Here is a 12,840-nt window from a genome sequence, read left to right on the forward strand (position 1 = left end):
ACCCGCCCACCCGTCTCTACCCGCCCGCGGACGGGACCCCTTTTCCTTCTCTTCAGTCCTCGGGAATCGCGCGAGCCTCCAGCCGGCCGGCTCCACCACAAGGGGCCCTTTATTTCGCACCCAACGTCTGGCCGTGAACTGTGATGGCATGACTTGCTATTTCGTAAATTTGAGCGGTTTGTATTGAGACTCTCCGCTGCCCCCTCATTCGCCCTATCTCTCGTCCTTTCTTCATTCTCATTTTTCACTCCACCTGAGTCCCGATATCGCGAGCAGTCCAGCTTTCGTGTATTTTTTTCGCTTTTGCATGCGCCAATTTCACGGCCAAATAATAATTCATTACGCGGCAGCTTGTTTCGCGGCTTTCCGCCCGACCGCTCTGTGTGCGCCGGAACGCATCGTCCTTGCCGCGGTGCCTTCGATTCTTTGTGCTGCGTCGAGTCGGAGCGAGCTCGATCCTGCTCCCCGCGTCGTCCGCACTTGGTTGCTCTTATTTGGATGCATAATTGCAACGGTGCTCGGGCGGGATTTCGTACGTGTTTTCTCGATTATCTCGACCCCGATGTCCGTCGAATTGCTGCGCGCCGGCGAGCGAGAGAGCGTTTCCGTTCGCCCTTTGCGCGGATGTTGCAACAAATCCGACGCCTTGCTACAAAGTGCGGTCGAATTCGCACGTATCGACCTTCCGCGTGTCCAGGAAGCTGATCGGGCTGCTCGACAGTGTCAGTCGTGGACGATTCTCTCCCGATCGCGACGCGAGCGAAGCGAAATTCGCAAAGTGGGAAATTCGAAATTTGTATTTTCGTTCGACAGAGTTGCAAGCATGCGCGCCGGTATATACATGTCACGTGATACTTGTATACATACAGATGCACGTTGACCGCGTCTGACTTTTCGAACAGGGAGATCGCTCTGCGTCGCGATTTTCTGCGACTTTTCACGAGACACGCACACGTTTATACGCGCGTTTTGACAAAGAACAAGACGGTTCTATGATTGGTATAGCTTATTTTTTTTTTTTTTTTTTTTTAAAGAACTTCCGCATGGCGGAAAGGGCGAAGCGTTTTCGGGGAAGCTCGCGCAACAAGCTCGTTACCCGCATCAGCGAGAATAGCACAAGCCACACACTATCACGAAACTGTGCGTTCTTTCCTTTTATTTATCGCCCTGTCGTGATTATCGCGAATCGATAATCCGTTTTGGAATCGTCCCACGCGCGCGTTTACCATAAAAGAGAAAAAGAGAGCGAACTCTCGCGACCGACCTATCACCGATCTCACATCTCGCATATCCGCAATATAATTGAAATGCATCTGTTTTTGGTTTTTTCTATTTGTACGCTGCCGTCCCATGCAGGTAAGTCGTTTACGAGGAAGGAGCACTTCACGAACCACATAATGTGGCACACGGGCGAGACGCCGCACCGCTGCGACTTCTGCTCGAAGACGTTCACGCGAAAGGAGCATCTCCTCAACCACGTTCGCCAGCACACGGGTGAGTCTCCACACCGATGCGGCTTCTGCTCCAAATCGTTCACCAGAAAGGAACACCTTGTTAACCACATCCGCCAACACACAGGTGAGAGCGGTTGGCAGATGTTCACTTCACGGGCAACCGATAATCGTTTATCTATTTTGTCTCTATTAAGAGTAGTTGTATTTTCGTGGTCTATTTATATATATATATACACACATACATACATATACATGCATATATATACGTATATATATACGTGTATAGAAAGGCAAAGAGAGAAGACACACGGAGGGAAACGGAGAAAAGAAAGAGGATCAGAGTCTCTCTGATAGAATTAAGAGATCAGTTAGAAATTCCGAGAGTCATCTTGTACGTAGTGTCATATAGCGCATTTTAGGTAGTTGGATTAAACGCGAGTCGAAACACGCATTTCCGCATCACGCTTCCGGTCTTGTCACATCTCGATCTAGTTTTCCAGGGTACCTTGTCTCTCTCCATCAAGCGCGAATTCGCTTTTTAAACGGCAGAATCTTCGACGAATTCGGAGATATAGAATGTCGAAGGCAGTTTACCGTTCCGCCACGCCTCTCCCGTTTTCGATTTCCAATCTCTTTCGAACTGACGATTAAGTGGAAACGTCGTTACAGCTCTCGTCCCGGTCGCAATTGAACGAAGAATGGAGTGTCCTGTCGATCCAGAAGTTTAAATCGCGAGAAAACACCGTCATTTTCAGCCGCTTTTTAGCGACTGCACTGAGATCGCTGTACTTCCCTCTCACCGGTTATCCTAGTTTCTCCAATAACGTTTGAGGATTCTGCCGTCAATGAATTTCATCCAGGAGGGAGACGCCGTGTATATGTGTGTGACGTATTTAGCTGACAATCAGACACTTGCATGGGAATTGATCGTATTGTTTTAGAGGGTGAATCGCCATGAATTTTCACCGTGGCACTCATACAGTCGCTCGTCGTACGTACGTCTCTTTAACGTTTACCATCACGTCGCGTCTAACTTGGTCAGATCATCATGAGATCCCACATCATCATAGAATCCTCCCTCGCCTCGTACAAACAATATCTGCTGTTCTGCCTAATACACCGCTCTCATGCGTGCCTCTTATTAACAGCTATTTCAGCGTGCTCGTACATTCTCCCTTTTTTTTTTTTTTTTGATAAATGTTCGCGACTAATTCGCATTTCCCTACTTACAAAAATCTTATCAGTCTAGTCTTGTGTTTCACGATAGAGACTTGTAAATAATTCCTTTGCTCGTCAGTCAGCTTCACCTCGCTGTCGTTGGGCGACACGAGTTTCGAGATCCGTTTAATTTCAACGTTATATAGAGTGTTATCTAGTTGATAGTAGACGTTGAATTTCAAGAAGAGAGATCAGTACATGTATTTGCTTAATAATATCGCGGAATAGAGAGTTTCACGCTTACACAAAGTAATGGTAGCATATCGCAGTATTTTTATTTATGAAATTAGAGAATATATATCGAAGGTATCGAAGTGCTAACACATCACTGTACAAGCTGACTTTTCTTCGATGCAACGTAAGAACAGGGCGATATCGAATGAATTTACGATGCGGTTTCTTCACGCATTCTTCAGTATTTCCTTCGGCGATTATTGGAATTGTATATATCAGACAAACAGTCTTGAGTTTCTCAATATTGAATTATTAACGTCAATACATGTCCGATTTTACTTAATAAATAATTTAAATCTCGGAAAGAGAGTAAGCAGTCAACCATGTATAGTATTTTTTTTTATCATGCAGAATTTAGTATCTCGTTTTTTGCTCGGCTCTTTGTAGAATTCCTTTTACGTTTAAATTTGATGCAAACTCAATTACTCGTTATATAACAGTCTTAATATATATTAAATTGTTTTATATACAAAAAATAACATATTTATGCTTTCCAAATAACGTCCTAATTTTCTTTAATCGAGTGAACGCGACAATAAAATTAAATAAGCCGCATCATTAATTCACAATGTGTTCGATATTGTGCTCTCTCTCTTTCTCTGTGCGTTGCATCGGGCAAACTCGCCTTGTGCAGGATAACACCACGTTCTAAATGACTCTGTAGAATTCTCTCTTAAAAGTTGCGAACTCGTTGTAAAATGTTGAACAGGGGAGACGCCCTTCCGCTGTCAATACTGTCCGAAAGCATTTACGCGGAAGGATCACCTGGTGAACCACGTCAGGCAGCACACGGGTGAGTCACCGCACAAGTGCCAGTATTGCACCAAATCCTTCACGCGGAAGGAACATTTGACCAATCACGTGCGTCAACATACAGGCGAATCGCCACACCGATGTCACTTCTGCTCCAAGTCATTTACTCGTAAGGAGCATTTGACGAATCATGTGCGCATCCACACTGGCGAATCTCCACACAGGTGTGAGTTTTGCCAGAGGACGTTCACCAGGAAAGAACACCTCAATAATCATCTCCGTCAGCACACCGGAGATTCCTCACACTGTTGCAACGTGTGCTCCAAGCCGTTCACAAGAAAGGTACGTTCACTCATTAATTTTTACAGATAAATTTTTCACTCAAGTCCTCGATCAAGTTTTAATATAATTGCATTGATATCTTATCTTCAACGTCATGCTATCATTTATTGTCAGTTTTTTTACTTTCTTTGATTTTGTTCACTGTGAAATTTTACTTTCGTCTTTGTTGAACTCTCATGCATGCGATACTTACAGCAGAGAAGCCGAGTTTGTTTGCTTCTTCAATACGCTCATCGCGCCCAATCGGCAGTAATTCATATGCCTGAAAATTTTCTGTTACAGGAACATCTCGTGAATCACATGCGTTGCCATACTGGTGAACGTCCATTTGTGTGCACAGAATGTGGCAAAAGTTTCCCGCTGAAGGGCAATCTCCTATTTCATATGCGCTCGCACAATAAGGGCAGCAACGCCGAGAGGCCGTTCCGCTGTGACCTGTGCGCCAAAGATTTCATGTGCAAAGGACACTTGGTCTCGCACAGACGCTCGCACTCGGACGAGCGACCGCACAGTTGCCCAGATTGCGGCAAGACCTTCGTCGAGAAGGGCAATATGCTGAGACATCTGCGTAAACACGCGGCCGAGGGTCCGCCGACGCAGGTCAGCACCCCGTCGGCCATACCGCAATCCGGCGTTCTGCCAATACCGGCGGCGGCGGTGCTCGTGGGACACCCGTTGGCACCGCCGGCACCCCCGGTGGTGCCGCAGCACACGGTGGTCGTGCCCACTCCGCCGGGTGTACTAACGTCGTACTAAGAAAATATACGAAACAAGACAAAAAAACCAAATTCAGAGGAAAAGGATACGCAGAGGGAAAAGATACCGATGGATAAGAGGAGAAGAAGAGGAGGGAGGATGCATTTGAATTTGATACATGTGCGTGATATATACATATATATATATGTGCGCGTAATACTTAAGGTACACGATTGTGTTGAAGAGTCGGTGAAGGAGTTGTGCGCCGTTCATCGTTTCCTCGCAATGACCGCTGGATCACAATGGATTATATATACGCCGTCGTCGAGGATCATCGGTGTTTTGGGTGGACGCGTCTGCAACAGCAGCGGGGCATAGCAGCAGGAGAAAGCACAGTAGACATACACGTACACACACATGTACACACCATTTTTGTTTGGCAAGGAAACTTGGGACGATACGGTGTACAGCGGTTGTACACGCGCTATTGGAACATCGATTGTTCCTCGCGACAAGCATGGTGTATTTCCCAAAGGTTTGGTTTCGCTTATTTATGCTTGTACTTGATAAGTATGTCGACTGTGGTAACGATCTTGCATGCGTGTTTACGTTCCAAATCTATGCGAGAAAAGCGTAGTGTCCGAGGGACAACTTTGTAATTACGTGACAGGCAGAACGCGGTAATTTTACATATTTTAAGTAACTATCGCGTAATTTTAACAGAGAGGCACTAATTACGATGTCCACGACGAATTTGCATTGAATTATAATCAATACTTTGATTTCACACGAATACGATTGAGAAAATGCGTTCGCTGTTAGCAGCGTTACGAAAATCGGCGTCACGGAGGTGATTTTTCAAACAAATCAAAGTATAGTGACGATGTATGAGTATTATAGTGGCGGTTAACAGTCGTGACCAACGTTGCTTAACGTTAGTTATTGACCTCTCAGCATTATTTTGCTGCAATGCGTTACAGAAAGCGTATCAATTACATTATTAATTTTTTTCTTTTGGTAAGAATTCGGTGGCGGTTTCATTTCAGATTCGGAGTGGTATTTTGAATTTTGCAGTTGGGATAGGCTCAATGTATATGACTACTTTCATATGGAGTGTGATTCAATCTATGGTATAACCGAAATTGAGACGATCTTTCATGTGAAGATCAAATAAAATTTCTCGACATCTTCTATGATAAAACAACTAACATTTCATTGACAACAAATGATAGTGATACTTATAAAGATAATATTGATAACAATCAATGAAATTACATTTATCAATATAAATTATTGAATAATTCAGTATTTATTTACAAATTATATTTACTCTCGTGCTATATAATATTTATTTATTTTGTTTATAAATTATTGTTTCATTTATTATATTTGTGATTTATATAAGGAGTACAAAATTTGAAATTTTATTTAATTTTTTCCTCCTTGATTGAATCAACGATACAGAAATTGTTAAAAATTAAGCTTTAATCAAATAAGTCTAAAAAGAAGGAACGAAAAAAAGATTAATATTTCTATAATATTATTTTTATCGAACGTCAAACGTCGCGGCAAAAAAATATTTATTTCCGTTCTATATTTAATATATTTTATTCTTTATCAATGCGCTTTATCTTTGCATGAAAATTCAAATACTCCTTGTACCATCGATTTTGCCACACTCTGTATATTAAGTATATTATTCATTAAAAACCGATACGAAAGTTTGTATAAGTTGGACAAGCATATCGTTTTTCTCAGTAATTACACACAGAATGGTAAATACTAGTCCTAATAATTTCATCAAGATACTTTCCCGGTATTGTCGCGATATAAGTTGTTGATACATACGAGTCACAGAATGATCTATAGCTCGTTAGTGTGCGTTTCGGCAGTAATAGAAAATCTTCGATTTTGTTCGAGCGTGAATTCATGTTGTAGATAATTATGCTTTTACTTAGTTATTAGCGAATATAATCTTATTAGCTGTTACGGTCGAGTGCAATATGGCTCAGCCGCTTGAGAGACAGAGACAGACACCTGCAAATAACGGATTACCACTGATACCGGACCTTAAATGTACCACGAACTGCAGACGCAAATTTTAATCCTTTCGTTAGCAACGACGATTGGCCATAGTTGTCGTTTCTTCCAAGTATTGAGAACGTTTTTAGCTGACCGTACAGATTTCTTATGGACATGTTGTATGACCACAGAATAGTGTAGCTATGTTTAATGTTGTCGTGTTGATCTGTACGCGATCGCTTTTCGACCAATCACGTAGCGAGAGGATTGAAAGCGACAGAGGTTCGTGTGAATTGAAATCTTAAATTAACGTGTAATACGAGAATAACGGTTTCACTTGTTTTTTTTAATTCCCCTGCTTTAAATTCACAATGGTTAACGATCCCAATTTTGTATGATTCGCCACTAAGAGGAAAGAGGGGTAGAAACACTACAACACTAAGCGATCGTCGTATAAGGCCATGTATTTCATATTTACCGTTAAGATAAAAGTAAAGAGAAGTGGTAAGAAGACGCGACAGTGCGACGCGGCTGTGGTCGCATTGCGGGTGGTCGTCGGTGAGTTTTGTCGGTGATTTTTGTCGATAATTTTTGCAAATGCGAGACAGGGAGGGAGAGAGCGACTTTCAGGAAATGAAGATGAGATCGCAGGTCCGATCGTCGCGCTGTTGTCGCCGTTTGCGCTAAATATAATTATGTATAATATTAATAGCATATAATTATATATCACAGATAGGCATTATATACAAAGAGGAGATTTATTAACGCGTATTCGCATACGCGTGTACGTCATGAGAGAGATGTTCGAGATGTGGCGCAATCTCGGATATATATAAATATATATATATAAATACACATATATATATATATATATTACTATATAGGTATATACGAGCGGATAGAGATATATCATACTTACTATTTAAAGTAATGAAACCGGGGCAAAATTTGAGTGTATTGCAGGGTTAACCTCATAAATGGCATCGATCATATAGAAACATACGTCGTAGAACTTTGTTATATCCTCAGCGAGACAAAAAAAAAGAAAAGAAGTGAGAAGGAGAGTGATAAGAGAGCTGGCGATAAAGAGATGGGTAAAGAGGTGACCCATCGTGAACTTATACGGGATAGACAAATATATATGTATAATATATATATTGCTCATGCTTATATACATTATGTATATATACTGTGTAACATACACAAGTATGAGTTAATCACCAGGGGGGCAAACACGACCACAAACCCATGTTTCCTCGGAGGAAGGGGAAATGTACTTCCGAGAGATAAAGAGTGAAATTTCCGAGTGTAAAGAGTGAAAGGGGGAAACAGGTAGAAAACGGGAGGAATTAAAAAAAAAAATAATTTGTCTGCTATATTGACCTCGGCATCACCCTTATGAGAAACGACATTACTATACATGTAACAGGAATAAAGATAGAAATAATGTTTATATGAATTACTATTAATTATTATTAATGATAATACTATAATACGTTACAAGAATAAAAACTAAGAGTTGGTTCGTGCTTTTAAGAGGTTTAGTTTCGGGCTTGTTTAAAGGGATAAAAAGGGATGAATAGTGAACGTCAGCAAGCACCAGGTCTCCGGGCGCCCGTCTCCGACTCGAGGCGAGCAGCGGCATTATTTGCGACAAAGCGGTGTTGTTGCATTACACACTGTTATGCTTCGTAAACGACATGTAATTTTGATCTTCTCAGACGAGATAACTCGTTCACTACGTGAATCAATCAATAGTGACGCCTCGCTTCGGAGCGGGAACCCGATGGAACGAGAGAAGGGAAGTGACAGCGAGCGAGAGATACGAGTAAATATGATTTACTTTAGATAGAACGAAATATGTATAGAATTTTATTATGCACCATTGTAATATTATGTATCCCAGTTGTGACACAATATACACTGGTGTTATGTTAAATGTGGAAATTACGCGTACTATCTTTTTGTTTGTTGTGTATGTTCCCCAGTGCCGTCACTCGTCGTTGTCGCAACACTTGATTATTGTTTCGCAAAGATTCACACAATTAACTGGGTGGTAATTTTGTATATCGATATATCGCGCGCGCGTACATACACGTACACACAATTATCAGAGCGAAAGTCCGAAACGCGCGTACGCATTTACAAAATTACTTTATATTATACACGAACGAGGAGATGACATTTGTATGTGAGAAAGAAACGACATTTCTACCTTAAGAATAAAATTCACTCCAAGCTTACATGCTATAGATCGTTCTTGCAAAACGAGCGATCGTTTTTCTTAAACATGTAACATTGTAAGTATGCGGAGCCATGCGGGGCTGTGTAGGTGACAGGATAATTGTAGATCAGACTTTGTTCCTCCTCTTGTGGCGTGCTGAATATGTGCGAATTCTTACGGGCTGCGGCATAAAAGAAAAATTCGACCTCACTCTTCGTATCTTCGGAATGAAGATCGTAAACAGGAAGTTCAGACACGACGAATTCGGTCGTTGTCTCAGCAAGAGTCGTGGAATCAATAATCCGTACTCGGTTAATCTACAGATTGTAATCTCGGAAGAATATCTACGAAGTATTGCTTACCTTCATTGATGAAGAAATCAGCGAAATACTGAGCCACTCGAGTGGCACTGCTCCCGTGTGGAATATTCTTGCCAGTCTTCCACTCGTAGATGTTCTTCTCCGGATGGAACTGAATACCGTAGAACGGATAATTCTTGTGCTCCAGCGTGGAGATGAACTCCTGACCCAGTTTGTCGTGATTGAGCGACATCACGCGAAATTCACGTGTTAAGTTGACGCGACGCAGACTCTGCGGTACACAATGAGACAATTAATACCGCGACAATATTAATTCTTCGTGCAATTTACGCGATCTAGTTTATACATTACGTCATTTTGTCTTCGAATTTATATTTTCAAAATTTGTAATTTCTAATAAGTAGACGCTCACCTCTTCTGTGACGCAAAACCTGTGATAATTCGCCGTGACGCGTTCCAATCTCAAAATCTTTACGACATCCAACGGGGCATATTTAAACAAATTGCTTCTGTTAAAATCTGAAAGAAAGTTCTATATTTAGTACCTTGCGAGGAAAAACATACAAGATAAATAACGGCGCATGTTTGAAAGAAATTATTCAGACGGTTTTCAGTTATAGAAATTGTAGGATCTGTATAAATTTTAGATGTCATATATATATATATATATATATATATATATATATATAAAATGTCAACTACATTAATATTTAAGTGATTAAAAAATGAGAGAATGAGAGAATAGAGCTTAAAGAAAGTTTACATTTTGCAATTTGTTATACAAACACAAGAATTGAAGATCAAAAATGTGAACATGATATTTCTTTTCAAGATATATTTTTTGAACAAAACAAAAAAGATTACTAGGCTTGAATTCCAGCGCAAGAGGCTGATTGAGACTGGAACAATCGGTCCTGTGCTCAACACCATTCGCCGCCACGTACGTCAGCAACTCGAAGCCGAGGCAAATGCCGAGTATCGGAAAATATTCGCCTCTGTCGTTAATTTTCTTTGCGATTCTATTAACAAATAGATATGACAAAGAAATTATATTCAAAACGTCTAATTCAAACTTCGTATCGTTTGCGGTTCCATCTATAGCGACCTGTAAATCGCGGCGCCTGCATCGGCGTATCCATCACTCTGATTAAAATACGTCGCACCTCCTGGCCACAGAACTCTGAAAAGAAACAAGTTATTTTCCACTTGTAGAATCGCGCGAATATACACTTAGCACAGAACTCTTTGTTTTTTTCGTCAATTTTACACAAAAGAAGAGAAGTAAAATTTGACTCCACAAGAGAATAATCTTTTCGTTCTCGGTACAGCGAATAAAGTACATGTTTTCGTCGCAACGTTCTTATGTAAAATTCTTCTGAAATTTCTATGTAAAATTCTAGAAAAACAAACAATGTGAAAACGTGCGATTATTACTTCATTCATTGCACATGACCACGGCTACGTACCCATTCACTTTGTGCAAGGCATCCTCGTAATAGGAATCATTTCCACCGATCCTGCAAAGTTGAATACGCGGGTTTTGAAAAGAGGGAAAGGTAGGAAGAGGCGTTTATCGAGTAAATCGCCGAGGAAAATTCAAACACATATATGTAAGAGACAGTAACGACTGTCAATGATTACCAGATCGGGACGGGCCGAGCACCAGCACCCTCGACGAACTTCACGTACGACGCGGCGATGTAGCTGTGATACTGACCGGGGAACTTCTTGTTCAAGGCGTAACTTATCTCTTGTGTTAGAATACCTTGGAAGCAAACGTACTCCGTCTTATTATGGCGAGCATACATACAACTTTTCTCCTAAATTATCTGCACGATAATTTTCACACTAATAAGAATGTGATTATCGACGCTAGATATCATACATATATTTTGATAAGTCGTTTCGGCGTTATCCGTGAGAATAATGATAACACATGAGATTCAATTTAAATTTCAATCTGAATCAATGTAACGATGATATGTATTCGCATCGAAATCATTTTTAAATTCATCCCATCATTTTTGAGCTGGAATCTGTTCATCATACAACTTAGACGAGTCAAAATTTTAGCCATACTAAGGACCTAACTTTCTAACATCTGCATATTCTGAAAGATCAGAATATGTGTACTTATATACATGGAAATTGAAATTGCTAAAAATAGCAAACAACTCCCCGGTGAGAAATAACTTGTCGATCGACGAGTCATTTCTCAGTCACAGAATAACATTTGTAAGTTTTAAAGAGGACTTTTCGACAAAGCTAGTATAGATTAAATAAAATCAACAGAGATTGATACAGACTGTAGAGTATCGAAGCAAGCGTTAAAATAAAATATTGAGGTCGAAAGTAGCATCAAAATTTCATTCGGTGGAATTCCAGACAATATAATGTTTAGGATTAAAATCGAGACATAAGACATCTTAAAGATAATCTTTAAAACGCCTTTAACGCCTTAATTTATACGTAAATCGTCTGAAAGATGATCTTAAAGATGACCTTTAAGACGTCTTATGTTCCGATTTTAAATATTATGTTGTATCATACGATTCGGATCTCTCTACATGTAATGTAATCAGCATTCGAGTCGAATTCGAAGATGCTCTTTCTCGTTGAACTTCGAACTCGCCTGCTCGATTCTCGAAAATGAGTCGTCAAATTCTGTTTCTCTCGAGAAAATTCATTCGGTTGTTCTAACGATTCCGCAAACTTACCTATTATCGGCCGGTTATTCGGTTCCACCTCGGCTCTTATGAGCAAACATTGTGCCGGTGGGAACTGATGGTGATATATCAACGCTGTCAACAGCAACAGGAAGAATGTAAATACGGAGGTCGCCATTGTTACGAGTATGAAAGCGCTTCTCGTTCAAGCTTCGTCCGACAACTGACGCGTTATTGCCATCTCTCCTTTTCTTATTTATCATTATCGCGCCCTATGAGTCGACTTTGTCATCGCGGAGACTAGTTATAAGTAGCGTTACATATTATGTATTACGAAAATCTTGATTCTACAAAAGTAGTATCGTGATGACAATTAGATCCGCGAGAGTTTTAATTGCACTTCTTACACCGTGGATTTCCAATTCTAGACGAGTTTTTTAATTCATCGATGGATCCATCGCATGATGCGCAAATTTACGCATTTGCTGTATTTACGCATCATGCGATGGATCTATCGATGAATTAAAGAATTCTCCCTCTCTCTCTTTCTCCAACGTCATCAAGATACGCAGGGGAGAGGTTCCACTTACAGCTACAAACGCTTTCCCAGACAGCACACAATATTTACAAAATATTTTAGAAATATAGATATTAAATATTTTATAAATATATATTCAAATGTCCGAGATTTTCAGATATAAAAATGATTATAATAAATATTTAAAAGTATTTATGAAAAACATTTTTCATAAATACTTTTATGGAAAAAGTTCATAATTCATGGAAGATTTATGATAAATATTTTTCATAAATATTTTTAAATATTTATCTTTTCCATACTTGAAAAAAAATCTCGGACATTAGAATATATATATATATATATATATATATATATATATATATATATATAT

At 40.1% G+C, this 12,840-nt stretch overlaps 2 protein-coding genes across 20 annotated transcripts in view; one reads left to right on the top strand and one right to left on the bottom strand.

Annotated features, from left to right (window-relative positions):
* Positions 1-8,658, top strand: part of LOC116843226 (zinc finger protein 271-like) — a 16,843-nt gene extending 8,185 nt beyond the window's left edge. For 13 of the 19 annotated variants that reach the window (XM_032813461.1, XM_032813470.1, XM_032813463.1 and 10 more), the window contains 3 exons: positions 1,357-1,578; positions 3,616-4,001; positions 4,284-8,658. In XM_032813461.1, the coding sequence (XP_032669352.1) occupies positions 1,357-1,578; positions 3,616-4,001; positions 4,284-4,757 (1,082 nt within the window). In that variant the 3' untranslated portion in view covers positions 4,758-8,658. The remainder of the gene's footprint in view (positions 1-1,356; positions 1,579-3,615; positions 4,002-4,283) is intronic. The other 6 variants (XM_032813455.1, XM_032813456.1, XM_032813459.1 and 3 more) reach the window with 2 other exon arrangements.
* The window catches only part of LOC116843231 (chitobiosyldiphosphodolichol beta-mannosyltransferase-like), a 9,770-nt gene continuing 5,498 nt past the window's right edge, over positions 8,569-12,840 (bottom strand). The window contains exons 8-15 of the mRNA XM_032813477.1: positions 11,981-12,015; positions 10,905-11,028; positions 10,730-10,780; positions 10,369-10,443; positions 10,128-10,282; positions 9,676-9,782; positions 9,306-9,534; positions 8,569-9,124 (exon numbers count right to left, since the gene is read on the bottom strand). Coding sequence (XP_032669368.1) covers positions 8,967-9,124; positions 9,306-9,534; positions 9,676-9,782; positions 10,128-10,282; positions 10,369-10,443; positions 10,730-10,780; positions 10,905-11,028; positions 11,981-12,015 — 934 coding nt within the window. The 3' untranslated portion in view covers positions 8,569-8,966. The remainder of the gene's footprint in view (positions 9,125-9,305; positions 9,535-9,675; positions 9,783-10,127; positions 10,283-10,368; positions 10,444-10,729; positions 10,781-10,904; positions 11,029-11,980; positions 12,016-12,840) is intronic.

The sequence above is a fragment of the Odontomachus brunneus genome, unplaced genomic scaffold (assembly GCF_010583005.1).
Source record: "Odontomachus brunneus isolate Ranch 3 - 2012 unplaced genomic scaffold, Obru_v1 Obru_scaffold_030, whole genome shotgun sequence".
NCBI lineage: Eukaryota > Metazoa > Arthropoda > Insecta > Hymenoptera > Formicidae > Odontomachus > Odontomachus brunneus.